This window comes from Cibotium barometz, chromosome 26, assembly GCF_041138505.1.
Source record: "Cibotium barometz isolate CiBa-2024 chromosome 26, ASM4113850v1, whole genome shotgun sequence".
Classification (NCBI taxonomy): domain Eukaryota; kingdom Viridiplantae; phylum Streptophyta; class Polypodiopsida; order Cyatheales; family Cibotiaceae; genus Cibotium; species Cibotium barometz.
This window is the reverse complement of record NC_141071.1, coordinates 1,885,788-1,913,072: the sequence shown is the minus strand read 5'-3', so window position 1 is coordinate 1,913,072 and position 27,285 is coordinate 1,885,788. Positions and strand designations below refer to the sequence as shown.

At 46.8% G+C, this 27,285-nt stretch overlaps 1 protein-coding gene across 2 annotated transcripts in view; it reads left to right on the top strand.

Annotated features, from left to right (window-relative positions):
- The window catches only part of LOC147623564 (beta-galactosidase 8-like), a 53,649-nt gene extending 26,681 nt beyond the window's left edge, over nucleotides 1-26,968 (top strand). For both annotated transcript variants that reach the window (XM_086820122.1, XM_086820121.1), the window contains exons 10-19: nucleotides 13,316-13,434; nucleotides 20,463-20,627; nucleotides 20,713-20,942; nucleotides 21,067-21,176; nucleotides 21,331-21,440; nucleotides 21,534-21,641; nucleotides 25,367-25,477; nucleotides 25,579-25,790; nucleotides 25,884-26,220; nucleotides 26,296-26,968. In XM_086820122.1, coding sequence (XP_086676248.1) covers nucleotides 13,316-13,434; nucleotides 20,463-20,627; nucleotides 20,713-20,942; nucleotides 21,067-21,176; nucleotides 21,331-21,440; nucleotides 21,534-21,641; nucleotides 25,367-25,477; nucleotides 25,579-25,790; nucleotides 25,884-26,220; nucleotides 26,296-26,451 — 1,658 coding nt within the window. In that variant the 3' untranslated portion in view covers nucleotides 26,452-26,968. The remainder of the gene's footprint in view (nucleotides 1-13,315; nucleotides 13,435-20,462; nucleotides 20,628-20,712; nucleotides 20,943-21,066; nucleotides 21,177-21,330; nucleotides 21,441-21,533; nucleotides 21,642-25,366; nucleotides 25,478-25,578; nucleotides 25,791-25,883; nucleotides 26,221-26,295) is intronic.
- Nucleotides 26,969-27,285: the final 317 nt, after the last annotated feature.

Sequence of the window (27,285 nt, the reverse complement as noted above, 5' to 3'; positions counted from 1 at the left end):
CCACACGAGACTTATACATACTAGCGGTTATTCACACACATTGGAAGTGTTTTATTTAAGGTTCACATTCAATGCTAGTTTACTCAACCACCTAGCACTTGTTTATTCCCACATTAATCCCTATTATTTAACATTCCCCCCCATAGTGATAATGTGGCTAGAAAGCCCAGTCATCTTGGACTAGGTTTACTTTATCTTCTAGCTTTTGCTTCTTGTCGTCAGAGGTAGAGGAAGCAGAGTTTGCAGAGTCTTCATAAGCTTTCAGCTTTGCAATCCTCTTCCGACACTCTTCAATGTAGTGCCATGGCTTGTGGTAGTAGTGACACTTTTCTTTTTTCTTCTTGGTGTCACTCTGTGACAAGTCCACTTTGCCTTTGTCCTCGGAGAAGTAGGCTTGGTCTCCTCTGCTTGCATTATCCCTAGATTTGTTCTTCCTTGTCTATTCCTCTTGGAGAAGTAATCCAACTAGCTCCTCAGGATATAGGATTACCTCCTCCTCTCATAGAAAGATTTAGAGAAGTGATAGAACTCAAGGAGTTAAGAATGGTGGTGACCAATTTTCTGTTATCAACTATCTCATCTATATTCAGCAGTTGTTATGTTAGGTTTGTTACCTTGGTAAGATGATCTGCAATGGAATCACCTTCGTTCATGGTGGTCAAGTTGTCCAACTGCGAGTGATGGAATCCCCTCCCCCCACAACCGCTTTGGTTCTAGCTTCGACGATTGTCCCTTTGTACTTGCATAGCCTCATGCCATATCGCTTCCTTGCCTCCGAGGAGATCCTATTTTGCACAGAGTTGAGTACTCCGGCCTTCTAGGCCAATGCTTCATCTATCGGCAGATGGGACGCCTTGCTAGAGCTTGTTCTTGTTGTTATTGGTCTATTTGGCATAGCTTCGCCCGAGGACCGACAGTGGCTACTCTCTATCAAAATCCATGCCCAAGACTCTTCGATTGGAGGGAAGTTTTGACAGTTCTGCTTCCCACAGATCTTAGTTAAGCGGATTGTCTCATGGAACATTCAGTGTTTGGGGATACCATAGTGCTTTCAGAGGCACAGAGTCCTTAGAGAGGAGCTTCATAGAGTAGCAGTTGGTGGACCCATCGATATTCTCTTCATCTAGGAGCATCATCTTTCAGAGGGGCTTACCCACAATGCTGCGGGAAGATCTTGGAGGGCAGGAGTCACATCTTTTGGTCCCATTCTTTGGCCCCTCCGGGACATAGGGTGGAGTATGCATTTTCAGCCATGTTGCGGGAAGACCTTGCAGGGCAGGAGTTACATCTTTTGGTCCCATTCTTTTGGCCCCTCTGGGACATAGGGTGGAGTATGCGTTTTCATTCCATTCTTTTGGCCCCTCCGGGACATAGGGTGGAGTATGCATTTTCGTCAACGAGCAGCTATTGCTTGCAGCAGTTGACTCAGGCATCATTGTCACAGGACGAGCTCAGTGGGTGACCATCAAGATTGGAGAGGACAATGTGGGCTTTCTAAGCCTATATGTGCCGAATGCTGCAGTAAGTAGAGCCGCCTTCTAGAGTAAAGCTCGCCAGTCCCTTCCGCAGGCAGATTTCTGGTGCATGGGCGGGGATTTCAACATGTTAGAGTCGGCAGAGGACAGACTCGGAGGTGGCATGGCTACAGAGTACTCATCTTGGACCCAAGTTTCTTTGAGTGGTGGGTAGTTCTGACAGCTCCGCTTCCCACAGATCTTAGTTATGTGGATTGTCTCATGGAACATTCAGGGTTTGGGAATACTGCAGTGCTCTCAGAGGCGCAGAGTCCTTAGAGGAGCTTCACAGAGCAGCAGTCGATGGACCCATTGACATTCTCTTCATCCAGGAGCATCATCTTTCATAGGGGCATACCCGCCACTGCGGGAAGATCCTACAGGGCATGAGTCACACCTTTTGGTCCCATTCTTTGGCCCCTCCGGGACACAGGGTGGAGTATGCATTTCCGTCAGCGACCGAGTAGCTATTGCCTGCAGTGGTTGACTCAAAACATCATTGCCACTGGACGAGCTCAGTGGGTGACCATCAGGATTGGAGAGGACAGTGTGGGCTTTTTAAGCCTATTTGTGCCGAATGCTGTAGGTAGAGCCACCTTCTGGAGTACAGTTCGCTAGTCCCTTCCGTAGGCGGATTTCTGGTGTATGGATGGGAATTTCGACATGTTATATGCAACGGGATTGAGGAGATTTGGGAGAGGTTGGATTTTCACTTGGGATTAGCCGCATGTGCCTTGGATACATATTACAGGCCTTGGAGAGATTAGCAGTTTATTACGTGAAGCAGTGCAGAGTAGATTGGCTAGCTTCCTAGGGAAAGAGAGGAGCATTTGCCGAAGTCTAGCTTCCTTACAATGGCTTCAGGAGAGTGCACCAGATAGCCTGTGGATTGAGGGCCAGTTGGTTGCCGCCCATACAGAGCTGGAATCCATAGAGGAGCGGAGAGTGGAGTACAAATACCATGCCAGAGCTTCGTTTTGGACACAAGTGGGAGATAGGGTCACCCGGAATTTCTTTGAGATTGCAAGCATGCACATGCAGAGAGAGGGTATCTGCAGGTTGTAAGGCCAGGATGGATCCATTGTTACAGACCCCCCCCCCCCATGTGAGCCATTGGCACAGATTTCTTCAGCTCTCTCCTCACGGGTGGTTCTCTATCTTCACAGGTGCTGGATGTGTGTGAGCAGGTGTGGCGACATATGAGAGGTGGTTTCTCCTACTCTTCGGACTTTCCTACTGACTCCCTTCACTACAGAGGAATTGGTAGAGGTTGTGATGGCACTACCTAGGGGCAAATGCTTGGGAGAGAACGGGCTTCCAATCTCCTTATTTCTCTTGACATTGGGATCTCATGGAAGGCAGCCTCAGAGCTGCCTTCAATGAGAGAATGGTTTTGAGGGCCATGCCAGAGAGGTTGTTAGAGAGATTGATCCATTTGATTCCCAAGGAGGGTGGTGACAGATTAGAGATTCGGCAGTGGAGACCCATCACCCTCCTAGAGATCGCCTACAAAATTCAAGCCAAGGCCATCAGCTAGCGACGACCGAAGCCCTTCCTCCCCGACTTGATCCATGGTACATAGGCGGGTTTCATTTAGAATCGGAGCATTCTGGACAACATCTTCACTTTCTGGGAGGCGGGCAGCAAGATCTTATTGTTCTCCTCTTTGACTTCAAGAAAACCTATGACAGAGTGGACGATGTGCAGGATGGGATTCCCAGAGGAGTGGGTCCAAGGTGTTTTTGGACTTTACTCGGCTTCACACAGCTAGGTTCTCATTCAAGGAGCCAGAGGCGATAGATTTCCGTTTTCTCGTAGGGCTGTCCACGAGCACCTTATCTATTTCTGTTTGTAGCTGAGGCCATGAATAATTTTCTCTCCACTCAGGAGATAGGGCTCCAAGGAGTGCGTCTTCCCATCTGCACGCAAGAAGAGCTGCTTGATTCCGAGTTCACGGATGACACTGTAACATACTTGTTTGGGGACGAGGGGAAGCTCTAGAGATTCGTCAAGGCGATAGAAATCTTCTGCTGTGCATCTCGAACGAAGATCAACTGGCACAAGTCGTGTGGATTTTGGATTGGCTCATCGCTCGCCTCGACTTGGCATCCAGTTGAGGCTTTTATGTGGATCACAAGGGGCACTCTAGCTCGTTATCTTGGATGCCAAGTGGGCATCGATATCTCCTCGGAGCAACAACTAGCCCCTTTCCTTGTGAGCATTCAGAAGTAGCTATGATATTGGAGTTCAGCTAGTCTTTCCTTACGTGGCCAGGTCGTGGTGGCGAACTAGGTTCTTCTCACCATCATGTGGTACATCACCTCCTGTTGGGCCTTCTCTTGGGCTTGCATTGGTTAGGTTCAGTGGTTGATGGGCAACTTTCTGTGGGCTGGTAGTGACGGGGGGCCTGCGTGGGCTAAGGTGGCCTAGAGAGCAATTATTTAGCCGGCGGCGTAGAGGGGGCTTGGGCATCATCGAGCCCTCCATTCAGAGGCATGCTGTATTGGGCAAGTTGATTGTCCATGGCCTTCTTCCGGGCGATGATCCTTGGAAGGGCTTCCTCTTGGCTAGGATGTCCGCTTGCACCCCGATTTTGGGAGGCCCTTGGCCCTTGAGTACGAGATGGATTTTCACGGAGATGCGGGCTCGTGGCTTTAACTCTACATTTGAGGATAGATTTGCAGCCAATCTCTTGCGTGCTTGGGATCATCTCAGGCCAGCTCTTTAGTAGTCAGCGTAAGGGTGATTGGTTTCCATGCGCATGAGTGGCACATTGATCCTCCACTAGCCAAGGTGGCCAGAGAGAGACTTTGGCGTTTGTGGATTTGGGAGGGCCAGCCTCTCACGCGCCTCCAGTGGGACTCGGGGGAGTGGACATGGCATGATCGAGATGATGCCAAAATTATGGAGAGTATGCACAACGGAAGCAATAGTTGATGGCAAGATAGAGCAACATATATGAGAGAGAGCAAGAACACAAGATGTAAAGAAAGCTTCTATATTACCTTCTATTTCAGTCACTCCAAAGTTGGCTTAACCTTCACCTTCAAGTATTGTGTTACTTGCGTTGTGTTGTGTTACAAAAAGTGACGCCTCTTGTCCTTTATATAGGGTTCACCAAGGGCTAGGGTTGGGCTAACCCTAGATCCCTTTTCCACCCACATGCTCACTTTATTTGGGATGTGTTCACACCTAGATGACCTCTTTCTCTCACCTTTATCACTTGTATATCATATATTTCAACACCCCCTCTCAATGCCACCATGGAATAATGCCAAACATGGAGCAAGGTGAGCATTGGACATACAAGAACAAAATGACTCCGCCTCAACCATAGGATAGATGACAAGGTAGGTAGCCTTTATAAATTAGGCTTTTACAAAAGTGATGAGTTATAGAGAAATGTGGTTCACTCCCAATTCTAGCAAACATGCTTCACTCCTTAACTGGAAGAGTTTCTCATCGAGAACATTTGAGAAATTTACATAATTTTCCTCAACCTTAGTAACATCTTTGGTACCATCTCTTCCATAGTGGTTTTGTGCACCACCCTTGTTGATCCTTCACTTTGATGAAACCATCTTCTTGCAAAAGACAAACTTCAAGTGAGATTTGGATGTACCATTCTTCATTACATTGGCTTCATTGGTTGCATCTTCGTACTTCTCTAATCCTTTCTCATGGTAGACACGCTTCATGCGTACATGTCTCCTTCCAATCATGCTAACTTCCTTAGTCTAGTTGCCACATAGACTAACACAAGGCTGCCACCCATGTTTCAATAGCTTATGCATGTGTTTCTCAGTATGCTTCTTGCTTCCACCTTCCACTTCATCATGATGCATAAATACATACACCAATGTGAACATTGATTTAGGAGAGGTCTTACCACTTGTTTATCAACACAAGGGCAGTGTCTAACTCCATTACAATACGATAGATGACTTCCATGCATATGAGTTCATCAAAAAAAATTTTGAGGATTGGTTTTCATGAAAAATTTACCATACCCTTGGATGAGTAAGGGATGAAAACGTTTGAGATAAAGGTTTAAAGACCTTTATAAGAAGAAGGGTTTTTTTAAATTGGATAATAAAAGATTCATAGGTTTTTTTTTTCTATGAAAAAAAATGCCAACCAACAATTCATTACTCGGCGATCTACAGGTACGCGTTGCTGGACACCATTGCCGTTGAAGTTGATGTGCAACAGAGAGGAGATGGCTTTGCTTGCTATCCTGAAGTCGCTTATTGTTGCTGCCTGCTCTGTTGCTCGCCATAACGCAGATGCTATTGTTGCACTGCTAATTGTTGCTGCTCACTGTGGAGATGGTGCTTCTACAGAAGGAGAGCCGTTGCAAAGGCTCGTTGCCCAGACGTTGAGCGGTGGGCTAGCACTGCTATTGAAATGGATAGCACTTTAGCAGTCGATGTTGAGTTGAGTTTGGGGCTAATATACCTCCAAACCCTTGCGTTTTGGCCACACAACAAGGCAAGGTTGCGTTTTGACTAAGGCAAACTCTTGTTTTGCTGCTCTATACGAAACCAGGACTTGCGTTTTTCAAGATAGCACCTCTCTTGTGCATGCGTTTTGGAGCAAGGATACTCTTTCTCTTGCGTTTTTGATATTGGATGCTTCTAAAGGTTGGGTTTTTCAGATTTTAGGCCTTCTATGACCTCTCTTTCTTCCACAAGCCTTTCCACATGCAAGCCAACACAAAAAACGCAAAACCTCAAAATTTCTTGCTCAAAAAACTTCTATATCTTGATTGATGCTCTTTTGTTGCCTTTCTTCTTGACACCTTTTTGCTTCTCAACTTCTTCTACCACCATCCTTCTTGATGAGGATGTCAATGGCTTATGATAGTGAGAGAGAAAGAAAAGGAGATTGAAAGGGAACTTAGCCTTTGCAAAGCTCTAATACCATGTCAAAATTATGGGGAGTATGCACAACGGAAGCAATAGTTGATGGCAAGATAGAGCACCATATATGAGAAAGAGCAAGAACACAAGATGTCTAGAAAGCTTCTATATTACCTTCTATTTCAGCCACTCCAAAGTTGGCTTAACCTTCACCTTCAAGTATTGTGTTACTTGAGTTGTGGTGTGTTACAAAAAGTGAAGCCTCTTGTCCTTTATATAGGGTTTACCAAGGGCTAACCTTAGATCCCTTTTCCACCCACATGCCCACTTTATTTGGGGTGTGTTCACACCTACATGACCTCTTTCTCTCACCCTTTATCACTTGTATATCATATATTTCAACAGATGATAGGGAGGAGACTCTTGGCATCCCCTTTTTTGCATACATTTCATGACTCGGCCGTAGGATCCAGATGCCAGAGGTTGAGGGCACTCTAGCAGTAGCAGAAGGACACTAGCAGTCCTAGGGCCTCCCGTTAGTTTCTCTCAGATTTCTCAAAGCGGTTGTGGGATAGTTTCCAGTTGGGAAGATCACTCTCTTTTTGTGGCAATTGGCACATAGGAGCTTCGCGGTTGGTACGTCGCCTACCTATTGGCCAACACTGAACAGTCTGTCCAAGGTGTGGCCATCCACCCCCAGAAGTCCCAACGTCTTTGGGATTTCCTGAAGGCTCAGTAGGTTTGGCAGCGGATCCTCCGCATCTTTACTATGGATGAGGCTCCCTCCCTCATTGTTACATGAGGCACTCAGGTTGAGGCCATCATGCAATATGAGGAGAAGGTTGGGGGGCTAGCCCTTCAAGTCTCTCACCTTCGTATTTTTGCAGTGCAAGTCCCAGCTCCATCTACTAGTCACTAGACTCTAGGTTCTTGCCAGAGATGGGAGATTTGCAGCAGTATTGCCGCATGGCATATCTTGAGAGCTCAACGCAGTGAAGACATTGAAGGCACCCTCACTCCGCCAGCGGACATTGGGGGAAGCTTCAGGGTGGTTCAGACTGCATGCGAAAGCGTCAGGAGGCCTTCTTGAGGATGTGTTGGCCTGGTCCCTTTCTCATTGATAGTTGGTGTTATAGACCATTGTGTTTTCCCCTCCCCCCATTGTATGAGATAGCCTTACCCTCCTAGAGTGGCCAGATGGCGGAGGATGGAGGAGAAGAGCATCCTTCCCTTTCATTATGTTTCTTGACTTTCGCTCCCCATGTGGAGACGAGTTTGTACTTAACCATTGAGGCTTCAGATTCCAGAATCGGTCACATAGGTATCTTGGAAGTTGGAGTAGCAGATCTCCCTTTCTTTCTATTTCTTCCCTTTACCATGGTAGCATGACTCCACTTCGTTGATGAGGTTTCCGACCATGAGGAAGATCATCCTCAACGGTCAGGGGAACACACGGACGTGTAGCTGGAGGTTGTAGAAGGTGTCGAGAAAATTTACTTCAAGCAGCAGACGGCACAATAGACGGCACAACTCCGGGTAGAGTTGTGGGAAGATATCCAGCTTCTCGGGGATCAGGTGGTTGTACTTCAATGGGTGGTGATTGGTGCAGTGGCTCATGCGGGACGAGAAGCAATAGCTCCTTTCCCACCCAAGGCTTTTGTGGGTGAGAAAACGGAGAAGATGTTTTCTCTACTGAGTTAGGTTATGGTCTTCTAGTTGGACGGTTGGATGATTATAGGATTTGTTGGATCTCAGGTTCTCAGCCTACAAGTATTGCATCTTATGGGGCCAATTGGGGAAGGACAAGATTACTTGACAGTAAGTCGAAATATCTCGAGATTGGGACAAATCGCAACAAGGTATATTTCCCTATGGGAGCTCCATTAGGACGAGAGTTTTCAGATGTGTGGAAATGTGTGAATTATTTCACTGTTTATTCCAATGGTTTACCTGTAGGGTGGACCTTGACATGGGGTTGAGGTGTAGTGTACCGAGACTTAGTTGGGAAAGGATTGATTACCTTGAGTTGGCTTTAAAAAACTCAAGGAACTTTTATATAGTGTGTATCCTAGTGGTATGGGACACTAGGATCTGTAGCATGTAGAGTTTTTGGGTGTACACATATTTTCTAACCTTGCTATGTTCTATCCTTATGGGGGATTGTTACCCTATGGTAGGACCGTAGACAGAGTCACGCAAGACTTGACAAGAAAATCAAAAGGGGGGTAATTTGGATGGGGTTGCTAGGATTGGGAGAGTGAATCTTTCACCCAGGTTGGTGCTAGCTTGTATGATTCCTTGAGAGGGCTATGTCGAGCCGATGGGCATTTCATTCGATATTGGCTGTAGGCCCAAGCAAGGAGCTCCATTGATTTAGACCAAGACTCAGGGATCATTCTACTTTTAGGGTGGGAGGTAGTCAATACCATATTCGGAACAACGGGTTGTTCCATTATGATAGAGTATGTGTGCCGGATTGTGTTGAGATCTCTTATGATTGTCACGACGCTCTTACTGTAGATCATCTGGAGATTCGACAGACTCGTGCTTTTTCCGATTATCCGCAGTCCGATGGGAAGACGTAGAGGGTGCAATCAGGTTTTGGAGGTTATACTTTGTGCATACGGCTTGAGGTGACCATTTTATTGAGAGAGGTACATCCCTATGGTCGAGTTTACCTATGATACTACTGAGCATCTAGTTCTGGCAACAACTAGATTATGTTTGGTAGGAGTTGGGTTAAAACCTAGATTCCCTCAGACTTTGATAGCGTGAAGGAGACTGAAACCGATCCCGTCAAGTGGGAAAGACTCCGTTGGACACCCACACGCTTAATAGCACAACTTTAAAACCACAAATATGAAATGGACAACTTAAAACAACTTGAAATTTAAATGAACAGAAATGGAAAGATGGACACCAGCACTGGGGCCGGAACGGGCCGACCCCCCCCTCAATATATGATATATTTATTGGGAGTATTTAATGAATACAATGCTCCATGGGTTCTGAGAACCAAATAATGTCCATGTACATATGAAAACAGTACCAAACAAGTAGGCTCGGATTTCGATGAAGAAAACTCGAAGCAGAACGACCACTAGTGTGGTCCAATCACTACGGTCCTGTGCTTTCACTGGACTCCGCGGAGAGCGCCTCACTGGTGTTCCGAGACCACGCACAAACAGGCGCTCTCGTACTAACGCCTGGCTCTCCCGATCTCAGCACCTTTGGACCGAGGTTTGCCAATACAGCTTGGACAACCCGGCACCGAACGGGTGTTGGCCGAGCGGGATGAATCTTTTATCAGATTTAAACATTAAATGCTTTACTCAAATCTGAAAATCACTTACTTGTAGATGGTTGATTAGAAAACCGATACTTGTGGTGTGATGAAGATGAAACCACCCTTGTTGAAGAAAGAGTAGCCTCGTGAAGAATCACCAAGATAAGTTCCACCACAAAGGGCACAGCCGCCTGCTGTGAGAGAGAGATAGACAATACACAGCTACCAGCAGAGGTTTAGAGCTTTGGTGACTGCATGAAGAAGAGTTGGGGAGGGACAGCCGACTGTAGTAGCACAGAAACAGGTAGCCTTCAGGTGGTGGCAGCCGGCTGCAACCAGTAGTCGCCTAAGCACAGCAGATTCAGTAGCCGCCTTGGGGTAAACATGCGCCAGAGTACAGCCTGTGGGTAAACACCAGCCTGCGCAGCCACCTGGATGAGAATATGCGCAGCAGTACGGAGATAGATGGTGGCCACCTGCTGTGCAGTTCGCAGCCAGCCGCCTGGGGACAGGTACGTGCAGAATATAGGGAGCCGCCTGCAGTAAGCTAGTCGCCAGCAGCAAAATTCAATGATACAGCCCGCAGCCTGGTTGCTGTAGGAGCAGGGGCACATATAGATTCAGCAACAGCCGCCTGGGAACATGATTGGTTGCAGCCAGTAGTGCAGGGGCCACAATCGCTTGCAAGAAAGGAAGCGCAGGTTGGTGAAAAATCAACGCCAGAAGGAAGCGATTCATTCTACGCTTGAAGGGGGCCCTTTCTTTTAATAAAATTAATGTGGAGTTTAACTCCACGCTTGCATGAGGGTGGGGGAGTTTGGGTAGGTGCCCATGCCCACCCCCACACTCACTTAAGTGGGGCTCCCCACCTTGGCCCCTAAATGGGTGCCCAAAGGGAGTGCCCACATTTAAGTGAATGTGAACACCTAACCTTATAAAACAAAGGGGTTAGAATAAAATATTAAAACAACATGTGCAACATACTTACCACCTGTTCACATGCACCAAAACTCGTCAGAATACAGGGCAGACTTCACGACTCACTGGCAGGCGTCCCCGCTCAGTAAGTAACACGTCAAGCAGGCAAACACACGAATACATGTCATGCGAAAACAGTTTCAAGCATGCAAATCATGTGTGCATGTGCAAATAGTAACATGGACATATCTCCCGTTCATGGAACATGTACAAAATATCTGTCGGCACAAAACTGGCACGACATAAAAACATAAAATCCTGGTCTTCCTATGGAGTGACAGTCCCATAGGTAAGACACAGTTCCAGGCACGAGTTTCCCTAGGTGTGACAGTCCCATAGGTAAAACACGGCACGAATATTGGCTCTTCCATGGCGTGACAGTCCCATGGATCGAACACAGTCCAGGTCATACACGGGTGGCACTGATCTGGCTCCCGTCCATACGACACCATCCTGCTAACACACGGGTGGCACCAGTCTGGCTCCCGTCCATGTCAGCAAAATACTGGCCTCTTCACATGAGACACCGGCCTGGCCTCAAGTGAACGAGACGCAAAAACTAGGAATGGACCAAATGGTCGGCCAATTGGTGACAGAGACAGTTGTGGTGTGTGATAATTAGGAGTCTTTGAGAGGGAGGTATGATATCCACGAGGTACGAGGATTTACCATATCCTGAAAAGGATGGGTATTATGTTGTAGCTAGAAGATAGTTGTCTCGCCGAGTTCAAATTTCCAATTCCATGAGGAGTTGAAGGATTGAAAGATGGTTCATGTAATTCAAGGACTAAGAAGGTTTGGTCTTTTCTGTCTTTTTCATATGGTCATATCATATATGTTGGAGGAACAACAGGCTTCAGTTGAGCGGATTCCTTGATTTGTGGCTATGTGGTTCTGTCTATAAACCTGATTTCGGAGACAGTCGATGCAAGTAACTAGCTTCTCCTTCATTTTTTTTCAAGAGTGGGAATGTCCTAAGTGGGGAGGAATGTTATGTACCTAGCACTCACCCTTGGGGTCAGGGACTAATCCAGTAGGGTAAGGGGAGCCCTGAGATTAGGAAAAGCTGACGCACTCAGGTGGCTAAGGTTCAGATTTATAAATCCAAGGTTATTGGCTATTTATGACTGGATTGTTGTTTACAGCAGCATTAAGCACTATATTATATTGATTCGTTGTGGTCTGGACTTGGACCAAGTGGCTTACTCCTGCCATGGACATGGAAGATCACGGGTAGTCTTGCCAAGGGCCCCTGTGGGCAGGCAATGGTGGTATGGGATGCTAGGGTTGACTGGCATGGACTCGTGAGAGTGGGGGAGGTTTGCGGGTGTGAACATACGGTTGGGTGGTGAGCTTGCCTGCACCCCTTCAATTTGGTTTCTCTAATCTTCTTTATGCATGTGTATTAGGTGATCTTGTGGGGAGTCGTCTCACATAGTATGACACGGTCTTCCCTGGAGCATGGGGGAAGACTTAACATCTAAGGCAGTGAGTTGAGACCTGAATCTTCCCCGCACGGCATGTGATGTGTTTGTGCAGATATCCAGGCCTATGGAGAAATCCCATCCTCTGTAACCCATATTAAATGATCTTGATCAAATTGCATCTTTAGGGGTATCTCCGAAGAGGCAAACCATGTAGTGTAGTGTGCAGGCCAAGAAGATCAGAATGGATGAGGTAGTTAAGATCGTGATGAATGAGATGAAGGGGAGGCAGGATATGTGAACGGAGTGGGTGTGGGCTGGGATGGGGGAATGTGGCACACTTCTGCATCTGCCGCAGTCAGGTATGGACAAGAGTAAGTTGGCTGGTTTCATACTGTTGTGGACCCATTTTCAGCAGGCCGACAGCCTTCTACAGGCCGATTGGGGTACCTGGGCACTACATAAGTGTGGGTTGGATATTTAGTCCTACATCTCAATTCTTCCAAGCGATTGAGCCTTTTGCAAAGGGTAGGGCTGATCGAGCATGGATCTACAGCAGTGCTTGGGTTGAGATCAGGGATCAACACTTTTAGTATCATTTTGTACTTACGGAGAGTACTGTTGCACCCCATGCATGTGTCTGCCTATTCTGTTGTTTATCTTCTCCATTATTCACTTGCACATTAGACACAAGTCTACCACAGGGAGTCTCTAGCTTCAGTGTCTTGGTGAATGTGATTTGGGTCCTAGCCTAGCACGTGTTATTTCTTTACCCAGTAGAATCCTACTGCGTTCCACCTCATTGTTCAATGGCAGTGTGATGTTTTGTTGCACCAGGTGGTTTTCATGATCGCATAAGTACATTTTTGCTCTTAACCATAGCATTCCAACTATGTTGGGCCTCCCATCCTCTTGTCAATGGGACATAGCAACTTCATGCTGATCATTTTTTGATTTAGAGAGAGAAAATTGTTCACGGATTTTTAAAGAAACTTGCCCACATTTGCATGCCAAAAAATGCACTTGGCAGGAGAGGCTTTTAAATACCAGGGAAGAGTCGCTTCCTTGAGGCAGACAGTGGCATCAAGTAACACTAAATTTTAGCACAAAATTGACACACGATGTACGCCATGTAATAAAGTTGGACATCCAAAGATTACTCTACAGAGAAGGATTTCCTTGGTTATTGTGTTTGCACATGAGTTGTGTGTCAAATCTTCTTAATCTTCCAAACTGGATCAATTTTGACAGGAAATTTGAGGCAACCAAAGTGGGGGCATCTTAAAGAGTTGCATCAAGCCATCAAACTTTGTGAGCCAGCTCTCGTCCTTGGAAATCCCGAGAGATTCACGTATGGTCCAAAACAAGAGGTACGTATCAACAATAATCAAAGCTATTTATTTTAAATTGTAACTGGTGCTTTGACGGGAAGATTTTTATAGAGATTGGTGCACTTGTCACTAAGGTTCAAGGTAAAACCCTTGTGAGAGGATTAAAGGTTTGGTTTAAAAGGTATACGGACAAAGCATCCACCCACTACTCCATTAGACACACACCACAACGATCAATACACACTCTCTCCTAGGCATGTTCTTAAGAGAAGTTTCATCCCATGTGAATGCCCTTCAGAAAAATATGTCGAACAATGTGAACAGGGTTTTCTTTAGGGGAAACATGTGAAATACCCCTTTTAATCCAAATGTAAATAACCTCCTATAGGGCCATCATGAGCAATCTCCTAAAGAAGATCATGCATGTGAACATCCATGAACTCCTCTTTTTTGGATCTATGTGAACAACCACTAGGGCTATGCAAGAATTTCCTTAAAGCCACACACCAAGGCCCATGTATAAACAATCCCAAACCCTCTTAGAAAATGGCCAACAGACCATGTGTTAGTGTCCCTAAATTGCCTCCTGAAGGCCCATATGCACACCTTTTTTGTGTGTTTCCAGGTTTCAAATATTTTTTCATGATTCTAAAGGTTGAAAATATCAAGGCTCAAAATCTTATTGAGTGTTGTTGAAGCCTTCAAACTGGCTGGAGCAGACTTTTCAGGCAAAGGAGATGGCGGAGGAATACAAGCTTGACGGGAGGATCAGGCAGTTTTGTTGGCATCATCACTGGTTATCCTATCGCTTCTCCCGTCCCAATCTCTTCTTCACAACAGGAATAAGGGCAGTACTGTTGTTCCTTGCTGCTGTGGTTGACACAGCGTAATTTACTTGTATCGGTCGGATGTCCCTAGTGTAAGCTCTTCTACAAGAAGACCATGTTCTTTGTTTACCAAATCAACCAAATCAAGAAGACCATGTTCTTTGTTTACCAAATCAACCACCTTTGCAGGCTATGGTGGATTTGAATCCTTCTCTCTCAGAAGCAAGACAGAAATTCTCATACACAAGATACCAAGGGCCTAGGGGCCTTTCTCTGTCTCTATGTCTAGAGAAAAGTAAAAACAGCACTCCTTTCTTTGTATATTCAGCAGCTATTGATTCATCTCTGTACAGAAAGAGTTCACAGACAAAACAATTAAAAACTTCCCACTTTCTTACAGGGCTTCTTCTTCATGGCCGGTCCCAAGCTGCAAGCTCCGTGCCGTGCACTGTAACATGACTGCCTCCCACCCTATCGGCTGGGTCCTCAAGCATGTTGAAGTCTCCCTCGACACACCAATGTGCGGCCTCTGGCAATGCATCCGTAACCTTGGTCCAGAACTCTGCTCTGGCACTAGCATGATTGGGCGCATAGACGTTGAGCACGCCCAATAGCTCATCATGCATCCTTAGAATGACATACTGTGCTATACCAGGCACAATGATCCCTCGATCCACAATGGCCTGTCGCCATACATCTGCAATGACCATGCATACTCCTCCCTGTCCGCCCAAAGGACCAAACCCTGCAGACCAAAAGGTGTCCCATCTACCAGGCATCACCGAACCATATCTCCGGATCTTGCTCTCACCCAAGTGGTGCTCCTGCATCATCAAAATATCAATGCTGCCACCAACCAGGCATCTCTGAAGCTCCTGCCTCAAGCAACCACGATAGCATATAAAATGTGCTCCGCCAAGGCCCTGTACATTCCATGAGATGATCCTCATGGATGACCTGCTGAGGTGGATGCTGTCTCAGCCGTATGGCGGGCCTTCGCAAGCGGCTTGGATGGAGAGTAGTCCCCATCCGAGCGGCTGCGAATCTGCCCACCCGGTGTACTGCAAGAATCACGGATCAGGCGCCAGTGGCTGTGGCCCATGGCGACTGCCTCCCGCTCTGACAGAGCAACCTCGTGTATACATACATATCCAGGGTCGCGTGCTAAGTCTGCCACTATGCAAACGACCAAATGACGAATCCCTGAGGCATCCACACTCCCGGGATCCAAGAAAAAATGAGCCAACTCCCATAGTCGGCCTATCACATCTGTCACCTCCAGATCGCTCACATGATGAGAAAACTCAACTGCCCGAGTCTTCAAAGTGCTAAGAGCGAGCTCTAGAGTCCACTCCCGGTCGCAAGGGCCACATAGAGGGAACGAGAAGGCCACCGCTGAATCAAGTGCCTCCTCCCCGCGGGCCGGAGGTATCACTACATGAACTCGGATGGGTGCTGGCTCATGGGGGCCCTCCGCTCCAAAAAGCTGTGTGAAGGCGTAATCAAAAGCCTCCGAGCGCTGTCTAATGCCGAGGCGACTCAGCCGGCTGCGGATAGATGATATCCGTGAAGCCTGAATCGGCATGGTAGGTCTCCTCTGTGGTGCTCGAGCGAGGTCGGTGCTCAGCGCCCTCCGGACTGCAGGTGAACGCTAGGGGACTGCCAGGGCCTCCCGGGAAGGTGAGGCGGGCGGGGGGGGGGAGGAGGGGGGGGGCGAGGGGGGTGGAGAGGGAGCCGTTGTCGAAACCGGAGCAGGGACGGGAGGAGCCAAAGGTGGAAGCGAGGCGGTGGGAGGGGACGGGGGTGGGGGGGTGAAGGAGGGGGTGCTGGCATCTCCTGGTCCTCAGTCGTCGCCGCAGGGGTCTCCTCCTGGAGAGGAGCGAAGCTGTTCCTCACGGGAATCCAGTGAGGCTGAGACTGTGGCTGCTGCTGCAGCGGTCTCTGAGCGTGCTGCTGCGGCTGTCTCCCTCGGCGGCGCCCCTGTCCAGGTTGCCACTCCGAGGTCTCTGTGGCCTGAGCAGGTGTCCCGGAGGCAGCCTGTCGAGCCGCATCTGTAGGCGGGCCATCAGGGGCCTGCTCTGCTGTGGTGAGGGTCGGGGTCTCCTGCGAGGGCAGGCCTTGGCCAGATGACCGACCTGCCTGCAAATGAAGCACTGGTTCGGGAGCCCCGAGAACTCCACTCTCTGATCATTCCATTCTCCCCCTATCCTAGGTAGCTGAATGACCTTAGGAAGGGAGGAGATGTCAGACACCAAAACTCTGACCGAAGGTAGCCCAGCTGCTCTGGCCACCACTGAAGCTGCTGTGGGGCCAGTCTCTAGTTGTCACGTGCATCCCGCACTTGGATGCCACGTAGACATTTCTGTACAGAAGGTGCAGGACCTGGGATGGTGAACTGGTCCCATGTGAGCCCAGTCCGGGACGAGTCAGCCAAGGATCCATCTTAGTCGTCCGAGGTCAGGTGTGCATTGTCTTGCACATGAGTCCAAGGTCAGGTGTGCACAGTCCTGCACATGAAACAGTGCCAGTCCGCGCTGTGAGTCTCCCTCTGGAATGATGTCAGATGTTCTGTGTATCTAGTTTGCAACTGGATGCCAGACCTCTGTAGGCATGTAGGTTTGTATGTAGAGATGGGGCCAGCCCATAGGGCTACCCCAGTGCGAAGATTTGCACTTGCACTCTTAGTGTGGGCATGGGGGAGGTGTAGAACCACCCCCAAGGGGCCAGGAGGGCCCAAGCTGTGCCCACCAGCCAAGGCATGGGCTGGAAGGGCTGTCGGCCAGCCCTAGGGCTGCTGGACAGGCAGCCGACAGGGTTAGAAACCCTACCCAGCAGGTCAGGCCAGGTGTAGGGGCAGTCCCACACCCATGCGCAGATGTGCCCAGCAGCCAGGAGCTGTCCCAGAAGGTATGTGCAGCTTGACACTGTCCCTGCAGTGGCCAGCAGGCTGCCTAGTGTGAAAGCACCATATAGAATATAGTGTGAAAGCATTTTAGTGAAAAGGACCCAGTCGTGGAGCTTTATGAAGCTGGCCGACTGGATGCAAAAGGGAGTATAAATACTCCAGCCTAGAATCATTGAAGTCATCTCATAATTCACCAAGTGCATCAAGCAAACAAGGGCCAGGACAGCCAAGAGGTTGCTAACGCAAAGGGGTGAAGGACTGAAGGTCAAGCAGGTCTTCCAGCCAAGAAAAGGTCAAGTTTCTGTATTTGTTTTCAGATTTACATCATTCTAATAAAGCAAATACACCATCCGTGGTGGGGGCCCTACAGAGGGTAATTGGGACCCAATACTGTGTCCTCTCCATCTCCCCCTTCTCTCTCTATTTTCTGCACATCGTCTTTCAGTTTGTGCGTTAATTCCGTCGCGAAAAGAGTGCTGATTTCTGAGTTTTGAAGTACGGATCCTTCTCTGAAGCTTCCGCATATTACAGTGGTATGAGAGCCTACTTCAAGGACAAAGATTCAGCAAAGAAAACCAGAAAATTTTTTCGCTCGTGTGGTTGTTTTTTAGACGCCGGTGGACTACCCCTTTCGGAGTGACTCCTGTCCCTCGAAGGACGGTTGGTTTTTAGCCTCCGGAAGCCTCCGGAAGTCTCCCACACAGATAGTGGATGGTCAGATTGCGTTCCGGAAAGGAATTGCATTTTCCCGCTATGGCGAGTTTCGGTGACGAGAGAGAACCAGAACCATGGGACCAGAGTGCACCAGGCAGCCCAGCTAGGGCACCCGGCTTGAGTGTCACAGACATGTTCCAGCAGATGATGCGAGCAATCGCAGACCAGACAACCAAGTTGGATGAGCAGAAGGCGCGGGTTTTGGCTCTGGAGGAGCGTTCTCGCTCTCCAGCGTCGCGTTTTCCATCTCCTCCTCCCTCTCCTTCCGTATCCCAGATACCAGTTGCAGGTAGAGGAAGAGGCGATTTTCCCCCATGACCAGGCGAACTTACCTCTTCTTGACTGTGTGACCTAACCGGCTCATGATCAGGCGAACTTTCCCTCTCTCAATTGTGCGAGCTTCCTCCATCTCGTCTGTTCTCTTCTTCACGGCTGCAAGGGATGTCGAGATCATCATCACTGGATAGCCCTGCTTCAAACCGACTCTTCTCTCCCCCTTGCATATCTTCAGCAAGAGCCTTGATGGCTAGCGCCGATAGCTTTCTCCCCTTCTTTTTTTTGATGGTGACCATCTCTTCGCTTCCTGGAAGGACTTTTATATACTACATAATATTTACTATGCATTATTCTTCTTATCAGAGTGACTGTATACAGCTCTACAATAAATAGAAATGTCTGCCAAGGCAGTGACTACATCAAACTCTATTGCAACTAGACGAGTGAATCTTCGCTCATGGGCTGTGCCCAAGCACTATACTGCCTTCTGATGGCTGGTTGGCCACCCTTATCCCCCTTTTGCTGACCAGCAAGCAAACAAGCTGGTTAGCACCCTACTCTGCCCCACTACCAGAAGAGGTCTGGTTGGTGAAACCCGTGGGAAACCTGTGTTTCCTGTCCAAACTGCCTGCACTGCTTCCTGTGAGCTATCTTGCGTCCTTTAGGTGATGTTTGAATGTGCCAGCGGACACTGTTGAATTGATGTATGGTTGCCTATGGTGGAGTCTGCCCACCTTCGTCTATACTACCAGCTAGACTAAGTTCCACACACATATGACAAATGACAAATTTGCAGTGTGCAAGTATCAGAAGAGATGATCTGTATCGCATTCTTTTCCTCGGGCGCATAAGCTTCTTGATAAACTCCCGAGTCCCAACAGTAGAAATGACTCTGGAATTGGATCAAAGGACCAATTACACTGGATACCCCTAGAACTCCAGCAGGTGCTGCAGCTTCTCTTTGGTCCCCTTCTTAAAGTTGTCTAAAATGATGTACTTTGAAATCAGCACCTCTGAGGGCATCCATCTACCAACTTTGGATTATCCTCATTAGATGGTGAAAACTGATACTGAGTGATTTACTTACATGAATTACGGAATGCATTTGCAATTCACTCTATTGATCAATCCACTACCAATTTGTGAGTATCAAAAAGCAAAAAAGAAAGGATATTGTGGATGTAGTTCAAATTGATGCTAGGTGTATGCATAGTCACATGAAAACGCGTTTCGAAATGTTTCTATGATGAAACGTTTCGAAACAGCCAAAACCTCCTAGCTGAAAATGGTGTTTCACCCAAAAGTCCTTTTTTTTTTTCCGAAGTCCCCCTCCCCCCCAAGCCTTAGGTTTGAAGCTTGCATACACATACATATATATACATAGCTTTAGATATACATATATGTTTGAAATCGAAGTCAAATAATGACCAATTTCACTTGATATTATCCCGAATTTCTTATTTAGCTTTTCAATTTCAAGTAATTGCACACCCAATTGCTGAAATTCTTCACTAGGAGCCCTATTCTTACTTTCCCCAAAATTTTCACCTCCATTGCAAATCCCAACCCCTCTTCCATCATGCTTGCCCGCAAATTCTCTAATTAGCATGACAATTGGGAGGATTAGCGAGTATGGACTTCCAGCATAAAATGTAACATTTGCAAATTTTGTAGAGAATGTATCTTGAATGTTTCTCTTTCTATGTTATAGACTTCAATGTGCCTCGTATGAGTTACCAACATGCTTATATAAAAAGTGTTACGTTGAAACCTGTCCGTTTCTTCCAAAGAGATCAAAGAAAACAAAACAAAATCCTTCTAAATGACGAAATGATGGAACGGAAGAAACATTTCTTGTGACTTTGGGTGTATGCCAGTCAACACATGAGCAGCAATGAGAAAAGGCAAAAAGTGCAGCAAAAGCATTTGAAAAGGGGGGTAAGGAGTGCCAATGAAGCACAGGGCATGAGATGTGATTCTGATGTGGTCTGAGCTGGAGGTGGGAGCTTGAAGCCGGAAGAGCTCCAAGGTTGATTAAGACTGTTCAGTTGGTGTTGTGTTAGTATCGTGTTCTTGAGGGGGGAAAGGAGAAACTTTGTGTTCTTTAACGTGTATTATTTGAGTAAAAATAGGTGCTTATTTTGAAGGAAAATGAAAGGGAGTGAAAACAGCAATTTAACAAAATTGATGGAACTCCATGTGATGAGAAGTGGTTCCAATGATGATGGCATAGAATAAATTGACTCAGACAAAAAGCTACATTTGAATTGTTTTGAATGTGGATTTTTTTGAAGCTATGTATTTTCCAAGAAGAGAAACCTTGCTTATACGAATTCTCATTGCAGGGCCACATTTACAGCAATGGAGGAAACATGTGTGCTGCATTTTTTGCAAATCACGATGAAGAAACAGCTATGACAATAGTCTATAATGGTCGATCCTATTATTTACCTGCTTGGTCTGTCAGTGTTTTGCCCGACTGTAAAAATGTCGTGTATAATACTGCAAAGGTGCGGTGTTTTGTGGTTCATGTGTCTTTATGGTGACATTTAAGTTTATACATAGCACTCACAATGGATTTACATCCCTTGACAGGTAAATGCACAAACCTCTTTGAGGGTGATGAAGCCTACACATCCTGTTCCTTTGAGACCATATGAAATGGAAGTAGCCCTTTTGTCAAGATCAGCATCCTTAGGCTTGGCATGGGATTCGTATCGAGAACCAATTGGCATATGGGGTAGCAATGCTTTCAGCTCCTCTTACTTTCAGGAGCAAATTAACACAACAGGGGATGTTACTGACTATTTGTGGTATACAACAAGGTAACTAGTAACTTCATTGCTGGGTTCTCTGTTCCAAGCTTGAAAGGATACACATATGTCGGTGTTTTTCCCGTGCATTTATGGTATCTGTTGATACTTAAAGTTTCCTTCTGTATGCCAACAGTGTTCCAGTTTATGAGGATTACTTCTTTCCAGAAAGTGGTCTTACAGGAACTCTTGCAGTGAAATCTTTGGGGCATGCATTGCATGTCTTTGTAAATGGGAAACTTGCAGGTATTTTCCTTAAAGATTCTTGCTCTAGTATAGCTTAAGTATCATGCTCAGTTTTGCGAATGGAGGCTTGCCTGGCTTGATGGTAGGCAGGTTTTCTCCTTGCCTATTGTGGGGAAAATTCCAGTATTGACCTTGCTTTGTATCAAATATGCAGGTAGTGCTCATGGAAATGCTGCTCATCCACAATTCGCACTTGAAATACCAATCTCATTAGAATTTGGTGACAATGAAATTGCGCTTTTGAGTATGACTGTCGGTCTACAGGTTAGGTTATTTTTCTACAGAAGACTTATAATCTTCTTCTGATGCATGTATAGATTTTAGAATTACTTCTCTGATATCTTCTTGTAATGGTAGAATGTGGGCGCTTCCTTTGAGACCCGGGGTGCAGGTGTTACATCCGTTTACTTGAAAGAAGCAAACGGTAGTGTACAGGACTTGTCTTCACAAATTTGGCAATATCAGGTACTTTGCCCAATTTCCTCACACACTCATTGTACCTTACAATAATACAACAGCATTATTTTTTGTCGCTCCCTCAATTACCGTCATTTTTGTGTTTAAGGAGATACGTGAGGCTGTGGTATGATCTAAGGGATGTTCAGTATAGCTCCCCCTCCCTTACAACCTCTCTCTCTCTCTCTCTCTCTCTCTTTCTGTGTGTGTTTCTCTCTCATTGTATGCATATAAACCCCAACTATTGGGAGCGACACATAGGAGACTGCATCTGCAAGTGCCCATTCCCTCATGAGCCAGACTCATGATCACCACGAATTGCACTAGATCTCCTTAGAGTGGAAACTGGAGCTTGGGGTGGAAAACCACCAGAGGCCTTACTATGTGCTCTCATTTTGTCCTCTACATTGATGAGATCTTGAGCTTCATTGACAGATTAGGCGGGGCTGGTCCCATGCTGGCATGCATATTGATCCCCCCACTACTTTATGCAGATGACATTGTCTTCCTTTCAGATTCAGCTGATTAGAGACATTTGGATGCCTTACAGGACTTCTGCACTTAGCGGGACCTCACTGTTAACCTTGGTAAAACCAAGGTAATGGTCTTCAATACCTCCCACCCCTTCACATCCAGATTAAGCTCCTCATATAGAGGGGATCTTGTGGAGATTGTCTCACCCTGTGTCTACCTTGGTGTCACTTTCAATTGCCCATGCTTCACGGTGCTTCCCACGGCTTGAGCGGCAATGCTTCCAGGCACATTTCTAGGAGCCCAAGACAAAGGGTTGGCTTTTTGACACCCTCATCAAACCAGCCTTGATGTATGGAGTAGCCTTCTGGGGGGCAGATTTATCTATGAGGATTGGCAGTGAGTCGAGAGGCCCCAGGTCATGATGTTCTCCCGTATGATCCACAACAAACCTTCAGTCGCACACCAGATTATCCAGACCTCCATTGCATCAGTGACATGGATCCCCACATGTACCCAAAGCTTGCCTTGGAGTCCTCGAGACAGCTAGCACTCTAGGGCCACCTTGGAGTATGGTAGGCCCGAGTTTCCATTTGGTTCTCAGGATATGGGCTCCGCATGGACTGCCTCCCACCCCTTAAGTACAGTCTGAACTCCCCTTTTCTCTAGCTCTCTCATGAGGACACCAACCGGATTATCCGGTTAGATCTTCACAGCCTCTACACCCATTGCACATGGATCACACCTTTGGAGCTCCCACCAAAGATGCACTTTTACAGGAATCGCTTCCTCACGCTCATTGAGGATGGATTCATCCAGCAGCCGGGCTACCTCAGTGGTCACATGTCCCATGCCATGCACATTGCGATTGACTAGATATGGGTTTCATCCCACCACCTTAGAGTGGAGACATGAAGAGCTGAGTGCGTCTTCAGAGATGGGAGCACATACGGAGATCTAGGGAGGGAGGAGAGGATCTGCTGATTATGCCACACACTCGTTGAGACAAAGGAGCATGACATATGTTGCTGCCTGGTATACTATGAGATCCGGATCTTCCTGCTCGAGCTCCACCGACACAAGAGCACTTTCTTGAGAGAGCTTCAGCCCTAGCTACCCTTACCCCTCCCTCGCCAACCAACCATCACCAGCTTCTTCCAAACCTAGGAGGAGGAGAGCACCCATACAGTGGATCCCGTAGACCCACTTTGGGCTGCACCGGACTCACCTCACCCGAGTGTAGTTACCTCGGACCAGGCCTCCACATTCCAGCATGCTTGACGCCCCCAGCCCCTCGGAGGTCAGCCACGATGCCCTCATTAGCTCCAGACCCAAGACATCAGACCCAAGACATGCTCCATCGCCGTCAAAGTACCTTTCCACATGATGTAGCTGAGGGAGACCTCTTGGCCATACTCATTAGCCCCATGCTTGATATTTTTGGGTATCATCTATTGGGGGATGATGCTCCTCTTATGTTTCATGTTGCTGGTATTCCATGATGAGATTTCCATGGACAGTTTTGTATCACTCCAGTGAGATAGTTTTGTTTTGTGTCTATTTTATTTTCCGTTCCATGATGAGATATGCCATGGACATTATTGTATCACTTTTAAAAAACATGTATAGCTTGAAAAAAGCTAGTGCCTCCTTTTTAATCTGGAAAAAGCAAATTAGGCATCATCCTAAATCAGCCCAAATCGACCAAGACCGAACAGCCGTCCAGTCAACCGCACACATGCGGCACTTTTTTCCTTTTGCAGTCATCAAGGCAGCCCATCAGAAAATCTCACGCTCATCTTAGCCATGTTTTTCTGCAGAATCCACTAAGAAAAACAGGCCTGGCCTCTGTATGCTTTGCACCTCTGCACACAGCCTGTGTGCATGCACCCCATGGGTCCCTTCTTTCTCTCCCCGGCTGCGTTCTGCAGGCCACGTGTTACCTGCTGCCCGCCTTGATCTGGCCCGTCTTCACACCTGCGCAACACTCTGAAACTCGGCTGTCTTACACAGCTGAGAGCGCATGCAATACTCTGCACACACTCTGTGCAGGCTGGAAAACAGCCTTCACCAATCTCTACTTCTCAAGCATAAATTCACGAGGCAAGAGAGAAACAAGAGAGTACGTAAGGGTTTTATGGGGTTCTTCTGCAAATCCTCCCACGCAATCTTGCATGTTTCCCTTCCCTCAGAATCCACATACATCTTTGACAGCAACGATAAAAGCATACTTCTTTATGAGACCGCATAAAAGAAACAAATGGTGCTGAGAGAAATACCTGGAAATCTTGACATGAATTAATACCATGAAAGACACACAAACCTCAACAGACTCTGTGTTAGATTGGCTCTGATATCAAGTGTAACAAGCCCTCAAGACCTTGTGCCCGTCATCCTGCTGCCTGTCAATCAACCATGATCCGTTGAGCTTGCTTTCTCAACAGGAGAGAGAAGGGGGAGCGGGGCTATGTAGGGAGAAAAACTTGGTGTCACGTGCGGAGTGTGGAGGCATGTCGATGAGAGGGAGGGAGGCAGAGTAAATGTCTAGGAGAGATAAGTTAGGACTTATCTGGTGGTCTGGATCAAGGAGTATGATTCTGGAACTGTGGAGATGACGGTGCTACCACATACTCCTTGATCCAGACCACCTTCCAACTTCAGCTCTCGTGGTCCTTGAGCCTCAAGAATCCACAATCTGTTAGACCCCCCAGGCATGCAGCACCCGAGCACGGTGTAGCCAAGGTCGGCGAATTAGCAGGGAGCATGCTCCTTTGACCTCTGGTAAGCCGATCACCACAAAGTTGAGGCACACACAGCTGGCACTTGTGCCACCACAACTCCCAAGAGTTACCTTAGATAGAGCATATCACACTAGATGCCTGCAGTCTTCTGGTTCAAGGCAGCCCTCTATGCATTCCAGATCCAAGAGACTCTTTAGAGATGGGGGGGATTCCCCTCCATGGGCAATGGATATAGAGAGCTTATATGAGGTCGTAGATTCACCTTTTTTGGATTGATGGTGAGGGTATGTCTCTCTCTCTCTCTCTCTCTCTCTCTCTCAATATCTCATTGGCAGAGGCCACCTTGTACTTTTACGTTGTTTTTGCTGCACTGTAAAATAATTCGGTGCTGACCTTATTCATGGTATGTAGAGTAGAGATGCATTTCCATGCTCGCTAGATGAGTGTGTTGTAACTCACCCATAACATTCTTGATATAGGATTTCTTGGTGTTTAATCCTACAATTACAAATGATAATGCAGATAGGCTTAAGAGGTGAAAGATTAAATCTCTACTCAGAAGATCAAGCCACAAGCTCTGTTTGGGAATCCAGCTCTGTACCACCTCAAGGTTCGCCAATGACTTGGTACAAAGTAAGTCCATTTTTCCTCTCAAGTATTAGAAGGGTTTTGTAGTTTATGTTGTACATTGCTAACTTCTAAAATTGGCCATGTTTGTGTCATGATTTTACTAGACAATATTTGATGCTCCTATGGGAAATGATCCTGTTGCATTAGACTTACTAAGCATGAGCAAAGGTCAGGCATGGGTCAACGGTGAAAGTATTGGTCGATATTGGCCAATTAATCTCTCTCCACAGAGTGGTTGCCCAAGCACGTGTAATTATCGTGGACCATATGATGAGTCCAAGTGCGCCACCAATTGTGGCAGGCCCACTCAAAGATGGCAAGTATTTTCAGAGTTCCTCTCTTTTGACATGATCAATTCATTTGTAGGGTAAAAGACCTCAACTTGTCACTTGCTTTCACTTGTCAACAGGTATCATGTCCCACGGGCATGGCTACGGCCAACAGGCAATCTTTTTGTTTTGTTTGAGGAAATTGGGGGTGACCCCACAGGAATCTCCTTTGCAACAAGCACAACAGCTACCATATGTGCATCTGTATCAGAAGAGCACTATCCCCCAGTGGATATTTGGGATGATGAACGAATCATAAGTGATCATTATTTCAAACCACAAGTAAGACTCAACTGTGGCTATGGTCACATAATATCTTTCATAAAGTTTGCAAGTTTTGGCAAACCTTCAGGAAAATGTGGGTATTTCCGGAAAGGGAGTTGCCATGCGGCAAGGTCGATGCTTACTCTTGAAGAGGTAAGTTTGCTGATTTTCTTGTCTTTCACTTGAACCACTCTTCACTCCTCTAACAAAGAAATGCTGTGCGGACAGGCATGTGTAGGAAGGGAACAATGCTCTGTGACCGTCTCCGTAGAGAGCTTTGCAGAGGATCCATGTCCAAGTGTAGTGAAAACTTTGACCGTCGAAGCAGAATGCTCCAATATCTCATCACAGAAGACTGTTGGAGATCGTAGGAAAGAGAGATAAGATCGCATATGAACTCTTTAACACAGATTCCCAAAATCCGAGCTGATGCCAAACCGAACACCACATTGACCATGTGCAGCTGGCCCTGGTCCAAACTCTAAGAGCTCGGGCCTGCTAATGAGCAGACCTAGGTGCGGCTTGGCTCAAATGTAGCTGCCTATTTGAAAGGACACCCCTTTCTGTGCTGCAGCTATGGAGGAGCTCCAGCAAAATTGGTGGGTGGGCTGTTTCTGCAAACTATATCCATCAATCTTATGAGAACTCTCTAGCATCTATTGCAAGCAAATTTTGAATCAATTAACCTCATTTGCCTGTCCAAGTTAATTGAAGAGCCAAATTCAGGTGCACTAGACCTTTGCATTGTGCCTAAGTGTGTTTTTGGGTTGGAGGCAAGTTTTGTTAGTCTCTCGTGGACTTGGGACATACTAATTGCACCTAAATAGAATCCATTAATTCTCTTGTACATCTTGGACATTTTACCACGTTATGGAGAGAAAAATAGAAATAGAAGTTGTATCAATGTCTACAGAACACCCAAAGGGTCTATGAGACCTTTGAAATGTGCTACAATAGTTTCCTGAAGTAAGGGTCTATGAGACCATTGAAATGTGCTACAATAGTTTCCTGAAGTATCAAACTAGCTATACAACGATAATCACACGAGAGTGCAAGATAATAATTTGAATACAAGGTGATCCTTGGCTAATAAAAGAAACACCCACATCATTAATACAATGTAACATCCAGAGGGGGGGAACTCTCATGGAAAATGAAAAAAAGAACAAACTTGTCATGAACAAACTAGTCATGTGAGTACAAGATAATCCTATGAAT